General features: G+C 34.3%; 1 protein-coding gene across 27 annotated transcripts in view; it reads left to right on the top strand.

The window, feature by feature from the left end:
* The window catches only part of LOC129809514 (TLD domain-containing protein 2), a 116,205-nt gene that overhangs the window by 44,640 nt on the left and 48,465 nt on the right, over nt 1-23,100 (top strand). For 7 of the 27 annotated variants that reach the window (XM_055859400.1, XM_055859397.1, XM_055859398.1 and 4 more), the window contains exons 2-7: nt 2,023-2,437; nt 2,794-3,086; nt 17,370-17,432; nt 18,124-18,227; nt 19,332-19,378; nt 19,453-19,672. In XM_055859400.1, coding sequence (XP_055715375.1) covers nt 2,159-2,437; nt 2,794-3,086; nt 17,370-17,432; nt 18,124-18,227; nt 19,332-19,378; nt 19,453-19,672 — 1,006 coding nt within the window. In that variant the 5' untranslated portion in view covers nt 2,023-2,158. Of the gene's footprint in view, nt 1-2,022; nt 2,438-2,793; nt 3,087-7,199; nt 7,295-8,450; nt 8,632-17,369; nt 17,433-18,123; nt 18,228-18,963; nt 19,217-19,331; nt 19,379-19,452; nt 19,673-23,100 lie in introns of those variants that run through there. The other 20 variants (XM_055859411.1, XM_055859408.1, XM_055859410.1 and 17 more) reach the window with 10 other exon arrangements.

Raw genomic sequence — 23,100 nt, 5'->3', positions numbered from 1 at the left:
GTTTGTTTCCGTGCCCTACAAAAAGTTGACTAATCCATTTATTTATTGGGACAATCGGGACAATTAATATTTTCGAAGTCATTGTGAATCAGCACCTGCAATTGCGGGGCAATCAACTCTAATTTATGACGATTGTATCAGAGAAATTTCGCATAAAAAGCCAATGATGAATCTTTCTCAGCTTAAGGGAGCGGTGATTCTTCTACTGTAAATTTCAATAAAGTATATTTTGTGTAGGGGGAAGATGGGTACATTTGAATTCGAGTACTTTTGAAAATTGACTTTTTACTCCTATCTTTAAAACGAATTAAGGCTTATCATTATGTACTTCAGCTCCAAATTGGTTTGTAGAGCCAAATATTATCACGGTAATGTCCAGGTTCGTTTAAAATAGGAGAAAATAAGAAGCCTATTTTTAAAGCTGCCACAATTGAAAGGTGCCCCACTTCCCCTGTTAATTACTCAATAAATCCATGGACTACCTCTTACAGTCGCGAACTCGCGAAGTGTTTCTGAAAAAAAAAATCATATTTTAATGAAACCAGAATAGCTTTTCAAGCTTTTTTTTATTCATAAATTTGTAGAAGCAATAAAACCCGCCATAAGCAACAAAGGCTCTGCTTTGGCAAAATTCCCGCTCTTTCGAGACAATGGTCTCCTTTCCAGGACCAGAACCTCTGAGGGTGGTGAAGACGACTGTCAAGCGAGTATCTTATAGGACTATTAGCAACGAATAGGAATGCAAGTAGAGAAAGGGAGAATTCTCTCTCTTCTTGGCGGACCGTCGTGCAGTGCAGACGTGTTTAGGACTAGCTCCTCGCGTACAGTCTGGGGCCCACCCCAGTTTTGTTCACAAGTAGTTCCATTCCCCAATTAAATAAAATGTTAATCCGCATTGGCCCCACATATTAAAATAAAAAGTCTCAAATTTTAAAAAGATAGCTATTATAAAAATGATAGAAACATAGCTAGGTTACGGGTTACGTATTAACAATTCTGACTCGTTGAGAAGAAAATTGTTGTAATATTCCAATACAAACTTGAATTTTAGTGTGCAATATCTGGTCGGTTAAACTTAAAATAAACAAAATAAAAAAATATTAAAAAAAAGAAATTTAAAATAATATATTTCGATAAAGTGTTGATGAGTTCTTTAATTACAGATGTATTTTGCAAAGGTCTCCAAAAGACTTAAGTATAAGAACATAATAATAATACATTTACAGTAATAATAATAATAATATTTATTGAATCACAAGAATAGGTCATCCCTCTTACAGTTGTGAGAGAAAAACAGTAAATTAAAAAGAGGGAAAAAACAAAGGAAGTAATGCGCTATGAGAGCTGTTTTATTTTTTGCGTTTTTTTCATCAGATATTGAACGTGATAAATTTTATCGAAATATGATTTTTTAGTTTTGTTATGATCTTTATTAATTTAAAAGGTTTTTTTCAATATTTTATTTTCATCAAAATATGTCTGATTTGTAGGACTTTTATTGCAAAAACATAAAAAAAATAACAAAATAAGTTTAATAGAAGATGTCATCACACAAAAAAATAGCGCAGGGGTAAGCTAATAATGGAAAAGACGGAAAAGATATCGTCAAAACATCTATTTTAAACCGATGTAGATCCGGCTGGCGGGCCTAGTTATCCTTATAATGTTATACTTCGAAAACTTTTTATTGAATTTTTAAATTTGGGCATGTTTTGTAATGGTCTTGCGTGGGTTCATATAATACCTAAAACAGATTTTTAAAAATGATAAAATGATTCTTTTTTCAAAAATACGCGATTATACAAAATTGCGTAGAAGCTAGGTTTAAGAAAAATCACGGGATATCTTTTTAAATCCTACAGTGGATTACAAACTTGATTAGCTTCGATAGTTACTCAATTTAATTTTGAATAAAAGCTTGATTGAAAATGGTTAACTAAACTCTTGACTAAACTGCATCATTGCAATAGCTGTGATTATTATTAAATAATCACAACTAATCCACATACTTCTTTTCTATAGCAGTTCGTTCATGACGTGAGTGAAAAATAAAGTGAAAAAAGAAGAGAAGAGATTGTCCAAAAATTGATTGAGGAAAAACCAAGACTCTGAAAGAATTTATCAGTGGTGCAAAAAGTTTTGATAAAAGAAAAGAAATATGACGAGTGTATTGTCAGCGGGAAAGTACCGCTCGAGGAAAGATTGGAGCACAAGTTCAATACCAACTCTTGTGTCACTCGAAGAGGAATCCACGACACCCACAGAGGAGAAACAAGACAATGGAATACCTCCAAAACCACCAAGACGTTCATCTCTGGCCATTGGGCTGTTGGGACGCAATCCTACCGTTAGCAATAACAACACGGAAAAGCCTAATAACAAGCGGCGGAGTTCCATTGCTGTGGCATTTCTGGGTCGTCGCGAGGGTGGTCAAAAGGTATATATATATACTACATATATAGGAGAAAATGTGTGCACTAATTGCATTTTACACTTAACTGGAAAAACTTCTACATTGAGGATAATTTGATTTTCTCTCCAACTGACAAGAGCTACATAAAACATATAATGTATAAGCTTTCAATTGAGAGATTTTATTTCATTCACAAGTTTCTGATGAAATCTCTCACAGATATAACAATCACTCTCACAATCGCATTTAAAGTGATCAGTTTATGAAATTGAAGAATTGATATTTGTGTTCAATTAAATTGTGAATTCCTCAGCATCAAAATCTATCGACATAAGAAATGAATTGATGATTTATCATTCTCACGTGATATTTGTCAACAGAATAAGGATCAATTTGGTGAAATGCCCTCAATTGGACGATTGAAAAGTGGCATTGAGGGTGAGAATGGAAAGGCAGATAATGGTGATCATCTTCATCCGGATTTTCCCGGAAGACGACACCGACGATCATCATGGCAGGCAAAATTTGAACGTAGACGTCGGAAGGTCGGCCTTCCACCCACAGCTGATGACAATGAAATTGTGGCGGAAGATGAGCTTGCTATTGGATATGGAGGACGTCAAAAGAGGCACTCCTGGTGGAATATCCTAAAGCCGGAAAATCTCAAGCAGAGGTTAGATTAAGTGCATTCCAATTCAATGTCAAATATATGCAGTGATTAATGCTTGGCTCATTATTAAAATACACACCTTTCATTGATTGACAAAATAAATAAAGAAAAAAAAATTAAATAGCAGCTGGTGCTACGAAGATTGAAAGTTGCGAAATCGCATTTAGATGAAGGCTTTCTGAACTTACTAAATTAGCGGTGATTTGATGTGGTGGAGTCGCATAGAGTTAATTTGGTTGTGGTGCAACAAGTGTTATTCACCTTATTTTCCTCCAATTCATTCATTTTCACACACATTCAGAAGCTCATAATTTAATTTACAGCTACTAGAAGAGAGCGAAATAATTTACATGCGTACACATCTACTATATATATATTATGTCTACAATAAAATTGTAAACAGAAGAGGGTTCCCCTTATAATTCTCACTCTTATACTCTATGACTCTATACCTCAGGTGCAAATGTGTATATGCATTAGTTGATTGCGATGTTAACTCAAATGATACACAACAATATCGTACTAAGATACAAAAAAAATTGGTCTTTCCGTGACTCAAATATTTTTCCCTCAAAATCTTATGTATAACAACTAATTGGACAATGTTCTGTGGTTTTTGTAGCTGGGTCACGGGGATTACCCCATCTTTTGAATACCTGAACACGATAGTGTAATTTTTAGTGGTAAAATTTGTAATTCTTTGCATACAAAATTTCATTGAACTAAATTACATAATTTATTGTAAAATAAACTATATAATAGTAAAATGTTTGACTTATTGGAGCAAATGATTTACGCTTGTGTAGGATTATCTTTAGGATGTATGCTTAGAACATAAAAAATTTACTTATGAGTAGAGTGGATACCCCGAATGATGTCTCTACCCGTTTTGATGCCACTTTGAATAAAAGGGTAATTTTTTCAATATTACGATAATTTCGAATTTTGAAATAATGCAACAATCACCATTGCATATAATTCGAAAATATCGTAATATTGAAAAAATACCCTTTTTATTCAAGGTGGCATTAAATTAGGTAGTGGCATCATTCAGGGTATCCACCCTAATGATTACTTAACAATTTTATTTTATCATAAGATATACGTTTGCTACTTACAATACAAATAATGGTGTAAATCTCATTTTCACGGTTATTACCGGAACAATTTAATTAAAAAAAAAAAATTATGGCTTTCTAAGTCCCAGCAAGATGTAGGATAACTTCTTTTAAATCAAATTCGAATGAAGAACCTCACATTAATTATAATGTGCATATTATTGCATATTAGGTTCTCACATAGCAAATAGGAATCTACAGAAATTATACGAAATTAACTGATGGAGGTGACGATATTTTAAATGGAAAATACTATGTTGGAATGTACAAATTACAGATTCGTATTAATCGTAATTTGTACCAGTCTATAATACAAAAAACATAAATTGTTCTTTTCGTTTTAATCCACACACCTTTCATTTTTTACATAAATTTTTGAAATTCTATAGAGATTGGGAACAATTTTCGTCAACAATTGTTTCCAATTTGAAGAAGTTCTAAGAAAAAAATTCACTGATAGTGACATTACAAAAACTAAATAGCAGAATTAAAAAACACTATCTTCAAATTGGAATATCTTTTTATTTCTAATTAACTAGAATGATCACTGAATTTTAAAAGTTTAAGGAAGTAATTGCTGTTATTATTATGCCATTCTAAGTCCGAATTTCCCCAAAAAACTCTCCATTTAGAATAAATGTAATACCTCTGGTGTGAAGAATGAATTAGGGCCTTGATAGACTTATTCCTTAAATTGACAAGCTACTAAACTCGTTCATAGCTAAATTAGTTGCATAAGTTTTTCGAACTGAAAACTTAATCCACTTCCCGAATGTTTCTAAATCCAAAAAACAACGAATTTTAGTGTTTTCAAGTCCTTTTTCCAAAAACCTGATAAAAAAATTGGAAAAGTTAAGGTATGTGACTGAAACTGGGGCTAAGAAGTTAAGGTTATAAGTTTAGATCCTAATTCCTATACTCAATCTAGGGTCCGTAAGGCCGGCTTCAGACCTGAGACTAATGCCAGTTCCTCACTAAAAGGGCTTTGCTGGGAACTAAAGTCGAGCCAGAAACCTTTTCAGACGTAAATTGAGACTTAGTGCTTAGATTTTGGCAACACTGAAATCTGGCGAGCAGTTAAATTGCATTTTCCGAAGACATAAAAAACTGCATTTTCAAACTTTTATGTACAAAATCATTTCTAACTCGAGTATTGTGAAGATATTTTATTTCAAGCTTTTTAGCTGAGATTTTTTACAATCTCAGCTTTTTAGTATTTCAATTTTTCGTTCAAAATATCATAAAGCTCTACCTGAATACACGTATAATTTTTTCTTTCATCTCTGTAATGACTGATTTTATGCTTTAATGTCTCTGCAAGGTTGCGTCATAATCGATAAGCCACTAACAAAGCACTAAACCTTCGTTTCAATGAGGACTTAGCTAAGTGTCCATATTTTTGGACTTAGCCATAACCAGATCTCTTCAGACTATGACTTAAGTGCTATAAAGCGGTCTTCAGACTAGAGGTTTAGCCGAGATCCCGAAGGTTTTAAAATCCTAAATCGCAATTAAATTTATTGATTTTTTAGAGTGTAATTGATCATTTGTTCTTAAGAATCCAAATCTTAAGTCCCATTTTTTTTTTGAATTCTTGGCTGATAAGAAATTAAAGAAGTTAAGCCATACGGCTAAGCCTTAGGCCTGAAGCCTGTATAAGTCTCATCCATAAATCTCTAGTCTGAAGCCCGTGTATAACACAGTTTTCCAATCTAAGGTTTATCCATATGGCTTAACTGCTGTAATTTCTCAATAAACAATTTTTTTTAAAAAAATTCTGACATACATTCTAATATTGTTGTAGCCGCTAATTGTAATTACGTGTTTAGAAAACTCATATCTTTAGAGAACTGTGCTAGACTTATATTCTGAAGATCGTTTAATGACTCATTCATACTTGAGGTTTAGTAATAAGGTTTATATTTTCATATGTCGTAACGGTAAAGCTTGAAGTAAGCACAAACATTTCTTCTGTGTTCTAAAATTTACTTGAACTTGGACTTTAAAAATTAGAGAAATTTAGATACGAGGTTAAGCTTCCAGTCTGTAGATAGTATAATATTTTCTATAGCGGTGCATAGATGAGTTTGAGTGTTACTCACAGGTTTAGGAATTCATATTGACGAGGCGTGGGAACTTTACGTGGTGTCGTAAATTCAAATATCGACTGGGCCGCAAAAGTGAATTTTTGTGAATGTTCACAACTCATTAACTACCATTCAGTATGATGCAATTATTAATGGAGGTTATATTAAGATATACTGTTGACTTTATTGCGCAATTCGCACGTGAGGACGTGAGTTTTTTCCTGGGTTATATATACTTTATGTATTTTGATAAGAACTACACCATACTTCTTTTACAGCTACTTTCTTGACTACTTGAAAATACACTATATGGGGTAGCCTAAGTTTTTCCCAGTGCCATTGCCTATCAGTATCAGTTTCACAACAAACTCCAGAAGTTAGTCTTGAAGTGTGTGGTGATTTGGAGGGAAAGAGATTTATGATTCCACTTGAGAGTGGCTTTAATCTGTCGGTATTATATATAGTGTTGATGCATTGAGGATTATTGAAAAAGAGAGGGGAGGGTGAGCTTTAGAAGAGAAAAAAAAAGCTTGTATTTGTATGTCTTTTGAATTAGTAGAAGGAAGGAATATATTGAGAGAAGGTTGTTGAATGTTTATTGCAAAATTGCGTGGGCTCATGATGTTTTTTCCTCTTGCAATTTTATTTATTTTTTTTTCTTTTACAAATAGAAAATGCACAGTCACAGACACTTGTGTGCAAGAATATTTACATTTTACACATGTGTTTTATACCCAATGCCTCACAACGCCATAAATATCTTGAGTAGAAGCGTGGACTAATGAAGTGATAAGATGTCAGGCCTTTCTTATACCGTGAAATTGCTAAAAGATTACATTATGTATGAATTCTTTTTTTTTACCCATTGTACCACGAAGACCTCATTCGATCAGTTTGTCAGAAGCTTTCAACAAATGCGCATCGTTTGTGGATATCATAAGTGTGAAAAGATATTTAGGTTTTGTGAAATAGAAATTGCGTGTGTAATGTTTTATTAAACGAAAAGGTGTGCCCCGCTATTACCGCTTAAAAAAAAAACAATTTTTGCATAATTACTATTTTAGAGTTTCAACGATAATGACCTTCAAAAAAAAACTTTCGTGTTATTTAAAAGTATTATTTGAGCACTTTTGAAAAATGAGAAAATTTAAATGTTCCTGAAATGCGTTCTATTTTTCCACACATTTTTTATCGTTTATGACCAAAAATTATCAATAATAAAACAATAATGCTGTATACGGTGCTGTAAAGAAATTTTTGCAAAAACAGCTTTGTCAAACAGTGTGTTGGAGGAAATATTGAAGGAATTTTGTTATTCAACAGATCCGACAATTATCAAAGAAATTTTGCTAAAAAAAAACAGTAAATGAGAAAAACTCCGTGTTGGAAAAGTAAATTTTTCTTTCGAGGCGCTCGAGGCTTTAGAAAAGAACACTATATAACCAGTTGCCTGTAACATAACGTGGTCTGTTCTATTCGAAATATTGTCACGTTACGGTTCTTGTGTTTGCTTGATTTTTTTTTTAATATTTGGGAATAAAACAGAGAGAAGGTTGAATTTCTGCAATAATATAAAGAAGAAGTCTAGGGTGAAAAACAAATGTGCTAATTTTTTTTATTATAAAAGAAGTTAGCAAAGAAAGAATTAATAGTCACGTGTATATATTACTCATGAAGGCCATTCTTTACTTGGACAGTGGTTTTTTTCCCATAAATGTACATTTAGAAGGAAAAATCTACATTAAAAGTGAGATACAGAGAAAAGAATATACCGTAAGGTTGGTAGTTATAAAGTGGAATGGATCGTGAGTAAATGACTTTAAGTCATACTCAATTGAATAACCGTGTATCTCCATCTCAGTCACTGGGGATTGTTTAATTAGAGATAATTCACTTTGAACGTGAAAGTGAAATTAGCAATGAGATCTTTTGAGATCATGAAAAATAAATAATAAAAGAAGGAGAAATTTATGTCACTAAAAATAATTATACTTCTCTCAATGATTATATGCGTCATAAATTCTTAGCGTCATGACTTCTCATATCGTCCACATTCTTGTGTTTGTCTCTTGATAAGGTAGTCGTGTCTGCAGAAGTACTCAAAACTATAATGAGAATTTTCTGTCATGTTTATATATGATATATATAAACATATACTGTAGGTTGTGAGGAAAAGAAAAACGTGTCTTGCTGGAGGCCAGATATTTGTTAACAATTTCTGGGGTATATTGCAATCGATAGACGAAAGGACAGGAATTTACTTTGGGGTCACAGGCAAAATATCACGCACAAGATGGTTCTTGAGACACAATTGTCGAAATTTAAAAAGAAGGCTGGCTACTGGTAAGAGATACTGATATTACGGAAATTCCACTAAATGATTCATTCTACTACATTTCATATCCGCTTGTTCCTTTTTTGTATCATTTAATCACATAGGGATAATCATTCTTTGCTTTCTTATCAAATTTGTCTTACTGTATCGATTGGGTTTCAGGTTAAATTAGTCAAAGTGTTATTAGGAACACGTCTGTTGGGGATTAATTCTACAAGAAATTTTCCTAGACATAAAAATATGAATATGTGATTGAAAATTTGAGGAAAGTGGGTCATCTCAAATTTTCTTTTAAATTCACAATAACTTATACTTTATGACTTAAAAAGACTTTTAGTAAAAAGAAATTATTTATATACTTTTCGAATGCTTGAAGAGTGAAATGCAAATTACGGTGTGAATTTTGTATTCAATGCATTGAAATGGCAGAATAAATCACAAGAACATTTTAATGGATTCTTATCAGAACAATGTATTTTATTAAAGAGAAATTGTGAAAATTGTAGCTACGAAACATACTTATATGAACATAAATAAATTGAATTATACTATGACTTTAAATCCGCATATAAAAATTTTGAAATACCAAACACAAATGCACTTTTTTCAGTAACTTTAAATTAAATTTCTTTCATTTCTCTATTTTTTCTTAATATGATTTGTTTAACAATAAACCGGTTTTGGAATTTATTTTTCGACATTTTGCAATAATAAATTTTAGGCATTCTTTATTTGCAAATTTCTTTATATGCAGGGCATTGTATTGTGCCATATAATAGGGGGAAGTAGGGCAGCTTTGAAATTTGGGCTTTTTCTCCTATTTTTAAATGGAATTGAGTCCATAAAGTAATATAGCTTCCAAATTGGTTTGCGAAGCTAAATTAAATTGTGATAAGGTCCAGTTTCATTTAAAAGGGACAGATAATCCTAACCGGCTTATGTAGGTGAGATTCTTAACGTGAGCTAACTCGGAGTGCATGCAAATTCGATTTGGAGCTGAAGTTGGGAGACGCCATTCAGTTATCTTGAATCAAATTCGTGAAATTATACAAATTTTGTATTTAAACCAAAATATCAAGGATTTGGATGAACTGGCACAAAAGTGTTATATGGGTGAAATGTAGACCAGAATGTTGTCTATAATTTTCCCATAGAACATGATCTCATCGATTACTCAGAAGCCAAGATAAGCGAGATTTTTTGTTTCTTAACTCGTTTTTTCATCCAGAGTTCCCCAAGTAGTCATTTGTTGAACTTCAACTATATCAAAGAATTGTTGTATTTTGAGAGACTTTCCATTTAAAACCCTATTTTAAGTGTCTTGGTGGAGTAGAGGCAGTCAAATTGGCATCTGAGTGCTTTCAAAGCGTTATTATGGGAAAAATCAATTTTTTCACACTTAAACGGCAAAATCGGAGTGATAGCGTAGTCTGATCGGAAAATGATGTATGGACGAAATGTAGAGACAAATGTGCTCTACAATTATGTCGAAGTAATCATCAAAATCGGTTCAGCGACAGTCGAGATAATTGAGGTTATGTGATATTGAAATTGGTTTTTCGACTGTGGCGCCCCTGGTGTTGGTCCCACGAAGTTCAAATATTCTAGAAAGTTGTAGCATTTGGTGAGATCTTTCGTTTAAGCCCTCATTCATCAAAATCGGTCACATAGAACCGGAGATATGATTTTTTGAATTTTGTGAACTTTGACCCCTCATATCTGTGGGAAATAATTTATTGTTATATGAAAATGTAGTAGCCCGTTTGGTGACAAAATTTAGTCCTGTGCAATTAATCAAAGAATGAAGACGCATTTTATTCAATTGTGAATTACATATCCCTGAAATATAGTTATTTGTGAAATTTAAAGAAGTATTACCTCAATATTCAACGTTGTTTCGAATCCTACATGGGGGCTCAACCGGGATGGGTAGAAAATTGTTGGGAAAGAAAACGAAAAACGTGGAATATTGAGGATGCTGACGAAAAAGTGAGTGAAAAAAAAAACTGATGAAGAGACGTGAAAAATATTGTGAAAGACGTTAAAAGAACAAATATAGACGAAAGACGGTGCAAAAAGCACAAAAGAGTGTTCTAGTGAAAATAAAAACCTCGAAGACGCAGGACGAAAGACGGCAAGAGTTGCATAAGACGAAAAAAAAAAAAAAAAAGTTGCATAAGACGAAAAAAAAAAAAAAGTTGCATAAGACGACGGCGACTATTTTTCTAACGACGAACGACGGCAATTGTTGCATAACGACGAACTGAGGCAACACTGCAAACGACGAAAATGTCAAGTGTTCAGGAATTGGTGGAGAATTTCACCAAGAAAGGGTTGATGACTGAATGCGCAAAGAGGGATTTACCTTGTGAAGGTTCCAAAGAGGAGCTAGCACAGCGCATTGTGCAATTTGATAAGGATGAAAATGATACCCAAAGTGACGGTGCATGTGGTCCTAGTACCAATGCTTCTCTTGAAGATGTCCCAGTCCCAACTATTCCCAATATGCTTGTTCCAAACGTTTACAAGATGTTTAGCCTGCGCGATGTAGAAGAATCTCTAGAGAAATTTGGCGCAGAAGAATCGCAGGACGTTGAGGTGTGGTTGGAGGAATTCGAAGACACCGCAATGACGCTTGGATGGAACGACATCCAAAAATTAATGTATTGCAAAAAATTGTTGATAGGCACTGCTCGTAAATTCATTTTTGCAACAACGGGCATCAAGGATTGGAAGACCTTGAGAGATGCCCTGAGAACGGAGTTTGCCCAAAAATTAAGTTCTCTCGATGTGCATAGACGCATGACAAATCGCAAGAAAAAAGCCGATGAAAAGTTCTTGGATTTTGTCTATGAAATGCAGAGATTGGGCAGGATGGGTAGCCTTGACGAGGCAACGATATGTGAGCACATTTGTGATGGCATTGATGACAATGTCCAGAACAAATCTCAGCTCTATGGAGCGAAGTCAGTTGAAGAGTTGAAATCTCGTATCGAGGTATACGAAAAACTGCAACTTAAACTCAAAGACGCAAAGAAAAAAGACGAGAATCTTAAAAAAGTCGCCAGTGGTTCCCAGAAATCTCGCGGAGAAGCCCAAAAACCGGTTGTTTGTTACAATTGTGGTGATCCTGGTCACAAATCCTTGGAATGTCCAGACAAAGAGAAAGGACCAAAGTGTTTTAGATGCAATGGATTTGACCATATATCCCGAAATTGTAAGAAAAAGGCGAAAGCTGAGAAGTCTGAGAAAAAGAATGACGGAAAGGTCAATATCATCCAGTCAGCTGATGATGAACTTGATGTTTTGCAAGTCAATATTGGGGAGAAGAAGCTCTGTGGGGTCATTGACAGCTACAGTGACTTATCTTTGATTAAAGAAAATACTTACAAGTCGATCAAGGACCAGTGTGAGAGTCACCAGCTCTCATCCCGAAGAATCCGAGGTTTTGGTGGTGCTATCACCCATGCATTAGCCAAAACAACACTGAATGTTGACGTTGATGGCACAAAATATCAAATAGAGTGCCATGTTGTTCCCGAAGGAGCCATGGAAGCAACTTTGCTAATTGGCAGAAACTTCCTGAAGGCAGTGCATTACACGATAACGCCTGGTAATGTGACGATACGACCACGTGATCGAGTGGGTATCGAAGCTCCAGAAACGGGAAACTCGAAACAAAACACTTCTGAAGACGAAAATTGGATAATGCAGATCCAATGTGATGAGATTGAGGTCGATGTCACGGGAAAATATCGTGAAGAAATTGAACAGCTGATTTCCAGTTATTCACCCAAAAATCCCGAGAATATTGTCGTGCAAACAAAGATTGAGTTGTCTGATGAATCTCCGATTTATCAACATCCTCGCCGATTAGCACCACTGGAGAAGAGGGTAGTTGAGGAGCAGATTACCCAGTGGCTTGCAGAAGACGTTATTCGTCCATCCACCAGTGAATTCTCAAGTCCAATCGTATTGGCAAAGAAGAAAGATGGATCGTATCGGATGTGCGTGGATTATCGTAAACTGAATGAAAGGATGATTCGTGATAGATTCCCGATGCCGATTATTGAGGACCAAGTGGACAAGTTGTCAGGTGCACGTGTATTCTCAACACTAGACCTGAAAAACTCTTATTTTCACGTACCTGTTGAGGAAGAAAGCAAGAAGTACACGTCTTTTGTCTCACATGATGGACAATATGAGTTCAACAAAACACCTTTTGGTTTGTGCACCAGTGGAAACAACTTTTGTCGCTTCATTAACCATGTATTGAAGGATTTGATCAAGGAAGGTGTGGTTCTTACTTTTGTGGACGATTTAATCATACCATCTCAAGACGAAGAAGAAGGACTCAGCAAATTAAGACGTGTGTTTGAGGTTGCGGAGAAAAATGGACTGATATTCAACTTCAAGAAGTGCTCATTCTTGAAACGTCAAGTGGAATATCTAGGTTATGTTATCAGTGAGGGGAAGGTGCAGCCATCTGCAAATAAGATCGAGAAACTGGTGAAGTATCCTGAGCCAAAGACGGTAAAGCAACTCCAACGCTTTTATGGACTGGCATCTTACTTCAGGAAATTTGTGAGAGACTTCGCAGTTATTTCCCGACCATTGAGTACCATGCTGAAAAAGGGAAGTAAATTTGAATTTGGGGAAGACCAGAAAAGGGCATTTAATTTGCTCAAGATGACGCTTTCCAGTTACCCTGTTCTGAAGATGTACCATCCGGAAGATGAGACTGAAGTGCACACAGATGCGTGCAAAGACGGCATCGCTGGTATTCTGATGCAGCGTAGCAAGGACGATGGGAAAATGCATCCCTGTAACTTTTACAGTCGCACAACAAATGATGCAGAAAGAAACTACCATTCTTATGAATTGGAATTTCTGGCAGTTATTGAGACGATAAGGAAGTATCGTGTTTATCTACTGGGGATTAAATTCAAATTGGTTACCGATTGTGCAGCGTTTAAGATGACCATGAGCAAAAGAGATATCCATCCGAGGATTACACGATGGGTATTGCAGTTGAGTGAATATGAATTTACCATAGAACATCGTCCAGGAGAGAAGATGATCCATGTTGATGCGATATCGCGTGCCAATGTGATGATGATGAAAAGCGATGATGATGTCACTACTAAGATAAGAGCTGCTCAAAGACATGATGGTGAAATTGAGGCAATTAGAGCTGCTCTACAAGTTGCACCATATCAAAACTATGTGTGTGAGCGAGACATAATTTACGTGGAAGAAGATGGTAAACGTAAATTAGTTGTTCCGAAAACAATGCAAATGGAGATTGTGAGTCAATTCCACTGCCGAGGACATTTTGGTGTGAAAAAGACTAAGGAATTGATTGGAAGTGATCTATACATTCCTGACGTTGATGACAAGATCCGGCAGTGTATCAGCAGTTGCGTCCCATGCATTTTAGCTGAGAAGAAGAAGGGCAAACGAGATGGTGAGTTGATGCCGATTCCCAAAGGCGAAAATCCCTTCGATACTTTGCATGTAGACCATCTAGGGCCTATGCCATCAACGCGGAAGTGCTATAACTATTTATTGACTGTTGTGGATGCGTTCTCAAAGTTCGTGTGGATCTTTGCGGTAAAATCTACGACGTGTGATGAGACTCTCAAGAAGTTGTCTGTGATCTTCGAAGTGTTTGGCTTTCCAAGGCGCATTATTACAGACAGAGGTACAGCATTCACAGCGAATAACTTCAAGAAATACTGTGAAGACAACAAAGTTGAGTTGCATCATGTGGCAACTGGAGTTCCGAGAGGTAACGGTCAGGTGGAGAGGATTCACCGAATCGTAATCCCAGCTTTAACAAAGTTATCGATTCAGAAACCTGATGAATGGTTTAAGTTTGTGCCAAAGGTACAACAGTACCTGAATTCTTCATATCAAAGAAGTATTCAGATGACACCATTTGAATTGCTCGTTGGTGTAAAGATGCGACATCCTGAAGATATAAAAATTGTGGAAGTCTTGGAAGAAGAGGTGAGAGAAGACTTTGACAAGCAGAGATGTGCATTACGAGATTTGGCAAGGCAAAATATTGCCAAGATTCAAGACGAAAATAGACGATCTTATAATCTCCGAAGTAGAAGAGCCCATGAGTATCAGATTGGAGATTTGGTCGCCATCAGCAAAACCCAATTTGATGTTGGTAACAAATTCAAAGCAAAATTTGTTGGACCATATGAAATAACAGAAATACTACCTCACAACCGCTATAAGATGAGGAAGATTGGAACTGGAGAAGGACCTGAACAAACCATGACGGCCGCCGATTCAATGAAGTACTGGCCAGGAAGTTGTCCAGGGGGACACTAGATATCAGGAAGGGCCGTGTGGGAAATAATTTATTGTTATATGAAAATGTAGTAGCCCGTTTGGTGACAAAATTTAGTCCTGTGCAATTAATCAAAGAATGAAGACGCATTTTATTCAATTGTGAATTACATATCCCTGAAATATAGTTATTTGTGAAATTTAAAGAAGTATTACCTCAATATTCAACGTTGTTTCGAATCCTACATATCTCCGGTTCTATTGAAACCACAGCGCACATACGCACCATTTTGGAAACGTCCTAGACTGGACTACAACATACTAAAATTTCATTAACTTGCACAATGCCGTTTTTGAGAAAAGTGACTTTGAATTTCGATGAATTTTGACGCTATCACAGCGCCACCTGTGGTGGATTTTTGAACTTCCATCTGAAAGTGCTCATCGAGACGAAACCAAAAAGGTAAAATTTAGGTCGCTATGTTAGTTAGAACCGGAGATAGAGGCCGGTCAATGTTCAAACTTTGACCCCTTATAGCTCGGGTCAGGGGTTATGGATCGACTTAAGGTTTTTTTTGTTTGATAGGTATAATCAACGGCTACAACATACTAAAATTTCAGCCCGATGCACAATGGAATTTTTGAGTTATTTAACTTATAAGATTTAAAAATTTTCTTTTTAAAAAAAACGCCCCTAGCGGTGGTTTTATGAACTTGTGATGTTAGAAGGAGAGGTGGCATTTCACGAGAGCTTTCCAAAACGCCCTCACTTTTTAAATTCTGACAATTAGAACCGGAGTTATGGCCATTTTAAGAAATTTTTTTTGGACCCTTATAGCTCGGGTCAGGGGGGTCGGGGGACCTTAAGTTTGATATTGATGGAAAGCTCTAAGGTCCAGCTATAACATACTAAAATTTGAGCCCGCTCGATGCCATAGGGGCGGAGCTATTGAGAAAACAAAAAAAGGGGGGTCTTCAAAATGGCGGAAGGAGGGGTGGGGGGTGGGGGGTCAATGCACCAAGTTGCAATTTTCACCCGATATATAACCTTTGCCGAAAACCGCAAGTCGATATATTTTTTAGTTTAGGAGCTATTAAGCTCCAAAGAGCGGCCGGCCGGCCGGCCGGGAACGTAAAATAGCCACATATATATTCGTGATCAGGAAGTGCTGAAACACGTTTTGGCCAAGTTTGAGGTCGATCGGACGACATGAGATTTTGTTAGGATTATAGTAGGTGAGATTGTTAAGAATCTCACCTAAGTAGGAGAAACAGGCCCAATTTCAAAGCTACCCCAATTAAAAAATGCCCTTTTCCTTTTAATTTTGAATTGAAAACATTGTCTGCGACCACCGTCGTCTTAATGTTGATTTCGAATTTTTAGATAACAAAAACAGTGGAAGAGCTCTTTGCCTTTCGTGCATAACCGATCTGCGTTTGTCATATTTGCATTTTTCACATTATTTGCATCAATTGCAAATACAAACTAAATGTGGGGTACAGTGGGGTAGTTTAACTAAAATTAGAATTTTGAGATTTCGTCACTGTTTCAGATGGACAAAAAAAAGAAGACCAAGAAGGAGTAATCCTTACATTCGAAATAACTTCTATTACACACTAGAGTAAATAGAGAAATGCATGTCCATATTGAAGAGTTTTTCCTACTCAAGCGTAGGAAATTTGCTTCAATATTGATATAAAGATATGCGATTTGTAAAAATCGACCTAGAAAAATTGACCTACAAGATTATAAAGATTTTTCAAATTTACAATATCTTATAGATCATCCGCAAACGAATATTTTGGTTCTTTCGACAAAGGGATCTTTCAAGTAATTTAGGGTTCAGAATATATAACCCTACCTTTAAAAATCATTTATATGAATGGTCGGAAGCGAAATCGTAACCTCTCATCAATAGTCAGGTTAAAGATCTATAATTTTGATTAGAGCAATAAGTTCGAATCGACTTCAAGACGGCGATATGGCCGTATGGGGGCGGAATTAATATCAAAGATATTTTAAAATTAATTTCAATATTAAATTAAATTAAAATATTTGTACTAAAACAGCGTTGAAAATTGTATGTTTAAAATGTTTAAAATCATCTGGGGCATATATATTTCTCAAAATGATATGGTAAAATTAATTGAGTTTCTGCAAAATGTACCATCAGTTTCATTTAATTTTAAACTTGAGATTGCTAAATATATTCATTGGTGAAATGTATTTTGCACTTTCTGCTTGTTATCGCTTTCATTTTAGCACCAAATCACATAGATCATTTGCATAAATTTCATTTGCGCACATTTATTAACATTTTTTTTCTTTTTATTTTTTTTTCTTTTTATCTGTCTTTTCTGAGTTTGCAATTTTTATTTATTTTTATTTTTTCTTCCTGCTCTTTTTTTCCTTTACTCTTTTGCACGATGCAATATATAGGTCTCGTAGATCAAGTCAGGCTGATGTTGATATTTTATCTCGCACTGGAGGTCCAGTCTTTCGGTAAGTGTCAGTTTTTTTTTAATTTTATTTTCTCGCCTGGCGTCAGCAAAAAAAATCTTTATAGTTTTTAGCTTTTAGCGCATTAAAGTATATTATTTTTTTGTGCTAATGAATTTGTCAAATAAACTGTGTGCATGACCTAATTAATTCACACAAAACACTTTCTCAAAAAATTTGCATGGTACGGATATTTTTATCAATAGTTTATTTCCATCTTTTTGCACTCCTATGCTATATATATTTTTGCACCAAACAATTTGAGCATTAGTATATAGTAGAAAATATCTCAATTCATGGCAATAATATAAGCGTTTATTGCCTTTCTTGGGATGGGGGAAGTGGTTCCATTTGTGGTGTTATTTAGTGTATTTGCATGTTTGATATTGAAAATCAATTTCTTTATCTTGTGGAAAGTATGTGGCTCTTAACATGACCTTGACATAGATTTCGATTTAATCAACATCAGAAGGGTTGGCAAAAGGTAAGGTGGCGAAGTGAGATAAACGTGTCCAATGTGGTTTGCTATATATTTATTGTGTTGGACCATGAGAGAGAGAATGATTTTTTTTATGTGGTATTTTTTGCCCAAGGGGTTTTTCGCATATAATCTACAAAAGTATTTTTAATCACCAGAGATATTAGATACGATGTACATGACCTCTATTTTTTTCTTGTCTCTTTTTCTTTGCAGGAGTAAATCAAGGAGTGTGGATCATGGTTTGGCTCCATTTGATTTGGACTCACTCAAATCGAAAGTTGAGGGCAGAATTGATAGTGTTGAACGCTTATCAAGAGGTAATAATTGAGAAAGAGTGATAGAAAGAAAGAAATAGAGTTATAAAGAGAGAGAGAGACTGTATAGCAATACGTTTATGACAAATGCTGTATCAGTATAAACAAAATATTGCATTCTCAATACACCAAGAGAAAGAGATCTCAAAGTCTGGACTAATAAGTGTAATTATAAGGTTTGGATTAACACCAAAAATTTAAGTTAAATTGGTGAGATTGTTAAGAATCTCATCTCCAATTTATACCATCCAAAGATTGAGGCATGATAATTCTGTTAAAAACTATTACATACAGAGAGTCCCGGGATTTTGCATATTTTTAGGAACCGAAGAAATCGCACGAAATGGCTTCATGCATACAGAAAATTTCAATACCCTCAGAAGATTTCTTTCCAATAAGTTACAGAGTTTTTGGCGCCAATTTCTCGGGCTGTTTTCAGTGCCAACGGGTTTGAATGACGTTTAATGTTGCAGCTTGTTATACAATTTTTGGTTTTATATTTATTTATCGCTCTTATTTCTAAAACTGTCACTAATTTTTTAATTTTAAAATAATATTATTGGGATTCTTTCCTTTAAATCCTATAAATCTTATTTCTAAAATTTATAACGTACGAAGTATCTCAAACTCCGTTAAGCTTTTAAAATTCACATTCAAAAAAGTTTGGTTTATAAGGTTGTTAGATTTTGGTGTTAAAACAAATCCTAATATGTGTACACCGTAGACCAAAATTTATCTTAGTGTTGTATTGAATTTTACACTCTCGGAAGAGCATTTCCTAGAATTACTATGCCGATTCTGTAATCTCATATTGCCATTTTGTCATTTGCAATAACTGAGCATCAGTGCTAGTTTAACCATGAATGAAGAAAGGAGAATTTTTATATATCGACGACATAGAAGAGATTATCTAATTTATTTTCTACTAAATACCGAATCAATCAATTTGAGTGAAGATTACGAAATATTCGATTATCAGACGAAACTCGCCGGTGAATCATAAATAGAGCTTACAATAACTGTGTCTTTTGTTATCAATGTGACATTTATCTTGTTCAGTGTGATTTCTCATTTTTCATATTTATTTTTTTTTTACACTTCTTGCAGATGCAGAGAGGAAGAAAGCCCCTCCAATTCCAACAACAACTTATACAGTGAGTAATTTCGTAATTTTATTATATACCTACTGTTGATATGATTCTAATAGTGATACCATTGGGATTTTCAGGTTGGAGATCGAGATACTTTGACATCAGTGGCAGCACGATTTGATACGACACCCTCTGAATTGTCGAAGCTCAACAGGCTGGTGAGCTCATTTATCTATCCTGGACAGCAGCTATTGGTTCCTGATAAGTCAGCTATCGTTGAAAGTGGTGAAGGTTCCACCACTTCTGGCAAATCTAGTCCGACAGGAAAATCCACAGATGATTTACACGAAGAGAAAGGTATGGAAACTTTCAGTAAAGATTCAAATCGTGTTGGTACTGATAAAATATTATAGAGATATTGGATTGAATAATGTTGATTTTAAAATTTCGAAAAAGTTCTCAGAAGTTACCAAATGAACGTACTAATTTATTTCTTTAGAGAACTTTACAAAACATGTCGTAAAACAACATTGCTTGAAAAAATTAAGAAAAATGTTTCTAACGTATCTCAATAATTGTTACATTGAAAATATTCGAAAAATTGTCAAACTCAGTTGTTCAAACGTTTTCATTTTCTTAGCATATTTTTCTGTTATTTTGAAAGTTATGGAAGTGGTGATAATTCAAGAACACAGCTGACTATTATTCTAAAATGTTTGCAAACCCTTATATTGTCCGGTGTCACTATACTAATTTTCGAGAGTTTTTTTTTTATTTTATTCGATTGATCAACATTTTTAATGCATCACGTGTATAAAATTACATGAATGTCCAGAAAATTGCAAAAATTGTTTAGTTTATTTTTATGCCCAACGCACTATAACTTTTATTTGTAAGAATTTTGGTCGAAATTTCTATGAGAGAACGAGATAGCTAGATCTACATTTCATTCACTTTTATAGGAAATTTTGTAAACATGATTACAAACAAAAATTTATTGTTATGACCAGCGCACAACAACTTTTGTTTTGTAAACATGTTTTTGACATTTCAATGAGAGTGAATGAAATGTAGATCTAGTCATCTCGCTTTCTCTCACAGAACATTTTGAAAACATGTATACAAAACAAAAGTTATTGTGCGCTGGGCATTATTCATCGCGAACTCGACTAAATATTCATATTTACTTGGTAAATTACCCAAAGTAAGTAACTTAGTTTTTACCGAATTGAGAAATTTCGTAAAGTTACTTAAGAGATCCTAAAAGAAACAATTTCTAACAAATTTCTTCTGCATAATATTAAACCTCGGTTAAATTAGATTTCAATGAAATAAAACAACATAGTCTTAAGTAGATTTCGAATGTGATTTTTGAAGTATAAAACAACTTAGAATTGTTAAGGACTTATTGTCAAAGGTTGACAATTTTTTGTAGAATAATTCTGTTAAAAAAAACTGTGATATTCTCTCACAAAGCTATAAAATTCCTTTAAAAAATATTGTTTCGCAAATTAGATGGTTAAATAGTTTTGAAACTGAATTCATGAAATATTTTTGCTTTTTTTTGAAATTTGAAATTTGAAATTTTTTGAAATTTCGTATAAAAATAATTTGTTGGAGTTCAATTACTAATCAACTAAAATCTCAATTCTGAGATTAATCGTTGAGTGAGCTGTTTAAGATCAGGAAAATTTCATGAAATCAAAATTGGTAGTCTTTTCTTTTTCGAAAATTTTTTTATATCTCTCTCTTTCTATATTGGACTGTGAAATTCTCCTGATCTAAAAAGTGTGCTGGAGGTATAAAGCGTTAAATCTTTAAAAATCTTTAAATCGATCTTGAAGTGCTCATTCATATCTACCAAAAAAATCTCTTTAAATGTTAGTAGTCTCACACAAATTTCAAATTTCGCAATAATTATTCTGAATTGACTTAATGAAATTTTCTAGATTTTCTCTAAATTTTAATGTTTAGTGAATTCTTAAAACCTGCAAATTTATTAAAAATCATGACGGTATCTTGCAATATTTGTCACACCTTTTTGATCAGGATTTTTTATTTTTTACCCGAATTAGAAAGAAATTCGGATAACAAACTTTTTGAAATGCAACGATTTTTTTTTCATCTGCATGCACATATTAAGTTTACATACTCATATTTATTATAAATTTAATGAACACCTCTTAATAATGCAAAATAACATCAAAACTAAGACAAACCATGGCAAATTTAAGGATATTTGCTTTATTCGGTGATCAAAATCAAGCTTGAAAAATGTTAACAAACTTTTTTTTAAATGTAACTGCTGCTCGAATTAAAAAGTAGCCCGATCTTAAAAGAGCCGAATTAGCGAGATTCTATTGTACAGTAGACTCTCACTCAATCGGCTCTTTATCAATCGGGCGACAAATTTTGTTGACAATTTTCACGTTTATTTATGAAGCTAATTCGCTCAAATTCGCTATAGTTCTTCCTATTTTATCGTGATTCTTTATAATTGAGCGTTTTTTGTGGAATTTACAATGATTCTGATACCCAAATCTATCGCTAAACCGGATGACATTTTGCCCCATATTCCCGATTGAGAGAGAGTCTACTGTAGATGACCAGTGGCGTATCTAGACACTTATGCAGGGGGTGCGTTTGTACTGCGAAGGCGCCCTTATCACGGTAAAAATTGTTCGAAAGCACAGTGTTACCAAAAAGACATATTTAACCTATATTATTTGTTCCCGTCTTCGACTTTATTAATTTAATTATTTTTTAATAATAGTTAAACGCAAAAGTGGAAGCTCCTCCTTTTCAAGGAATGTAGTACTCAATGTTGATGAACAGTAAACATTCAAAATTTTGAAGAATGGTATTTTGATTAAAATAGTTCTGAAAACATGCGTAGCGGTTAGACTTCTTAAAACAGATGGTGCACAACCGGCACAACCGAGCATAGCTGAAGATTAAAATCGTTAAAATTGAGCATAAGTCCTGCATAGCTCAAACAAAATGGAATCTAAATTTTTAACTGTTTTTTCATCTTAATCCTTTTATGTTTAACAGCTGTGCGCTTTTAAAGCACAATACAAACTACAAACCGTTTCATGTTTAAGCTATACAAATTTTAAGCACAATATCTGAGAAGTACGATTTTTATACACAATCAGAACCATCTTATGTTAGAGCTGTGCATATTTTCAGTACAAGTTTAATTTAGTATTTAAAGTTTTTTTTTTAATTCAACGCAAAATCTTGAAAGAATATAAGGACAAAATGCATTTTAGGAGCAAGGAGGGCATCAGGAAAGTCCTGGAAGTAATTAGGCACCCCCAGAAAGCACGTGAAGGAATTTAAAGGCTTTCTTTTTACTTCAACATGAAATCTGGAAAAATTATAAGGGAAAATGCATTTTGAGAGCTTTAAGGGCGCCAAAAAAGCCTTTAGAACAATTGGGCGCCCCAGAAAGTGTCTAAAGGAATTAAAAAAGCATTTTCATTTCTTCAACGCGAAAATTTGATAGATAAGGACAAAACGCATCTTAAGAATTAGAGGGGTGCCTTAGAAAGTCTCGTGAGGAAATTGAAAGTTTTTTTTTATTAGGGTAAGTGTGCCAAATTCCGGCCAACTTGCAATTTCGGCCACCTTTTTTGTTCCTCGAATTTCCATGAACTTTTAGATTTTACGTACTCGAAAGATTATACAATGCAAAAGAATAACAAAAAATGTACCTTCGAGAAACGAGATGACGTGAAAAAGATATTGGATGAATTCCCGAAGGGCAAGGAACTATGAGA

Source organism: Phlebotomus papatasi, chromosome 1, assembly GCF_024763615.1.
Source record: "Phlebotomus papatasi isolate M1 chromosome 1, Ppap_2.1, whole genome shotgun sequence".
Taxonomy (NCBI): domain Eukaryota; kingdom Metazoa; phylum Arthropoda; class Insecta; order Diptera; family Psychodidae; genus Phlebotomus; species Phlebotomus papatasi.
Note: the sequence above shows the minus strand (reverse complement) of the source record. Positions and strands in the feature narration are given on the sequence as shown.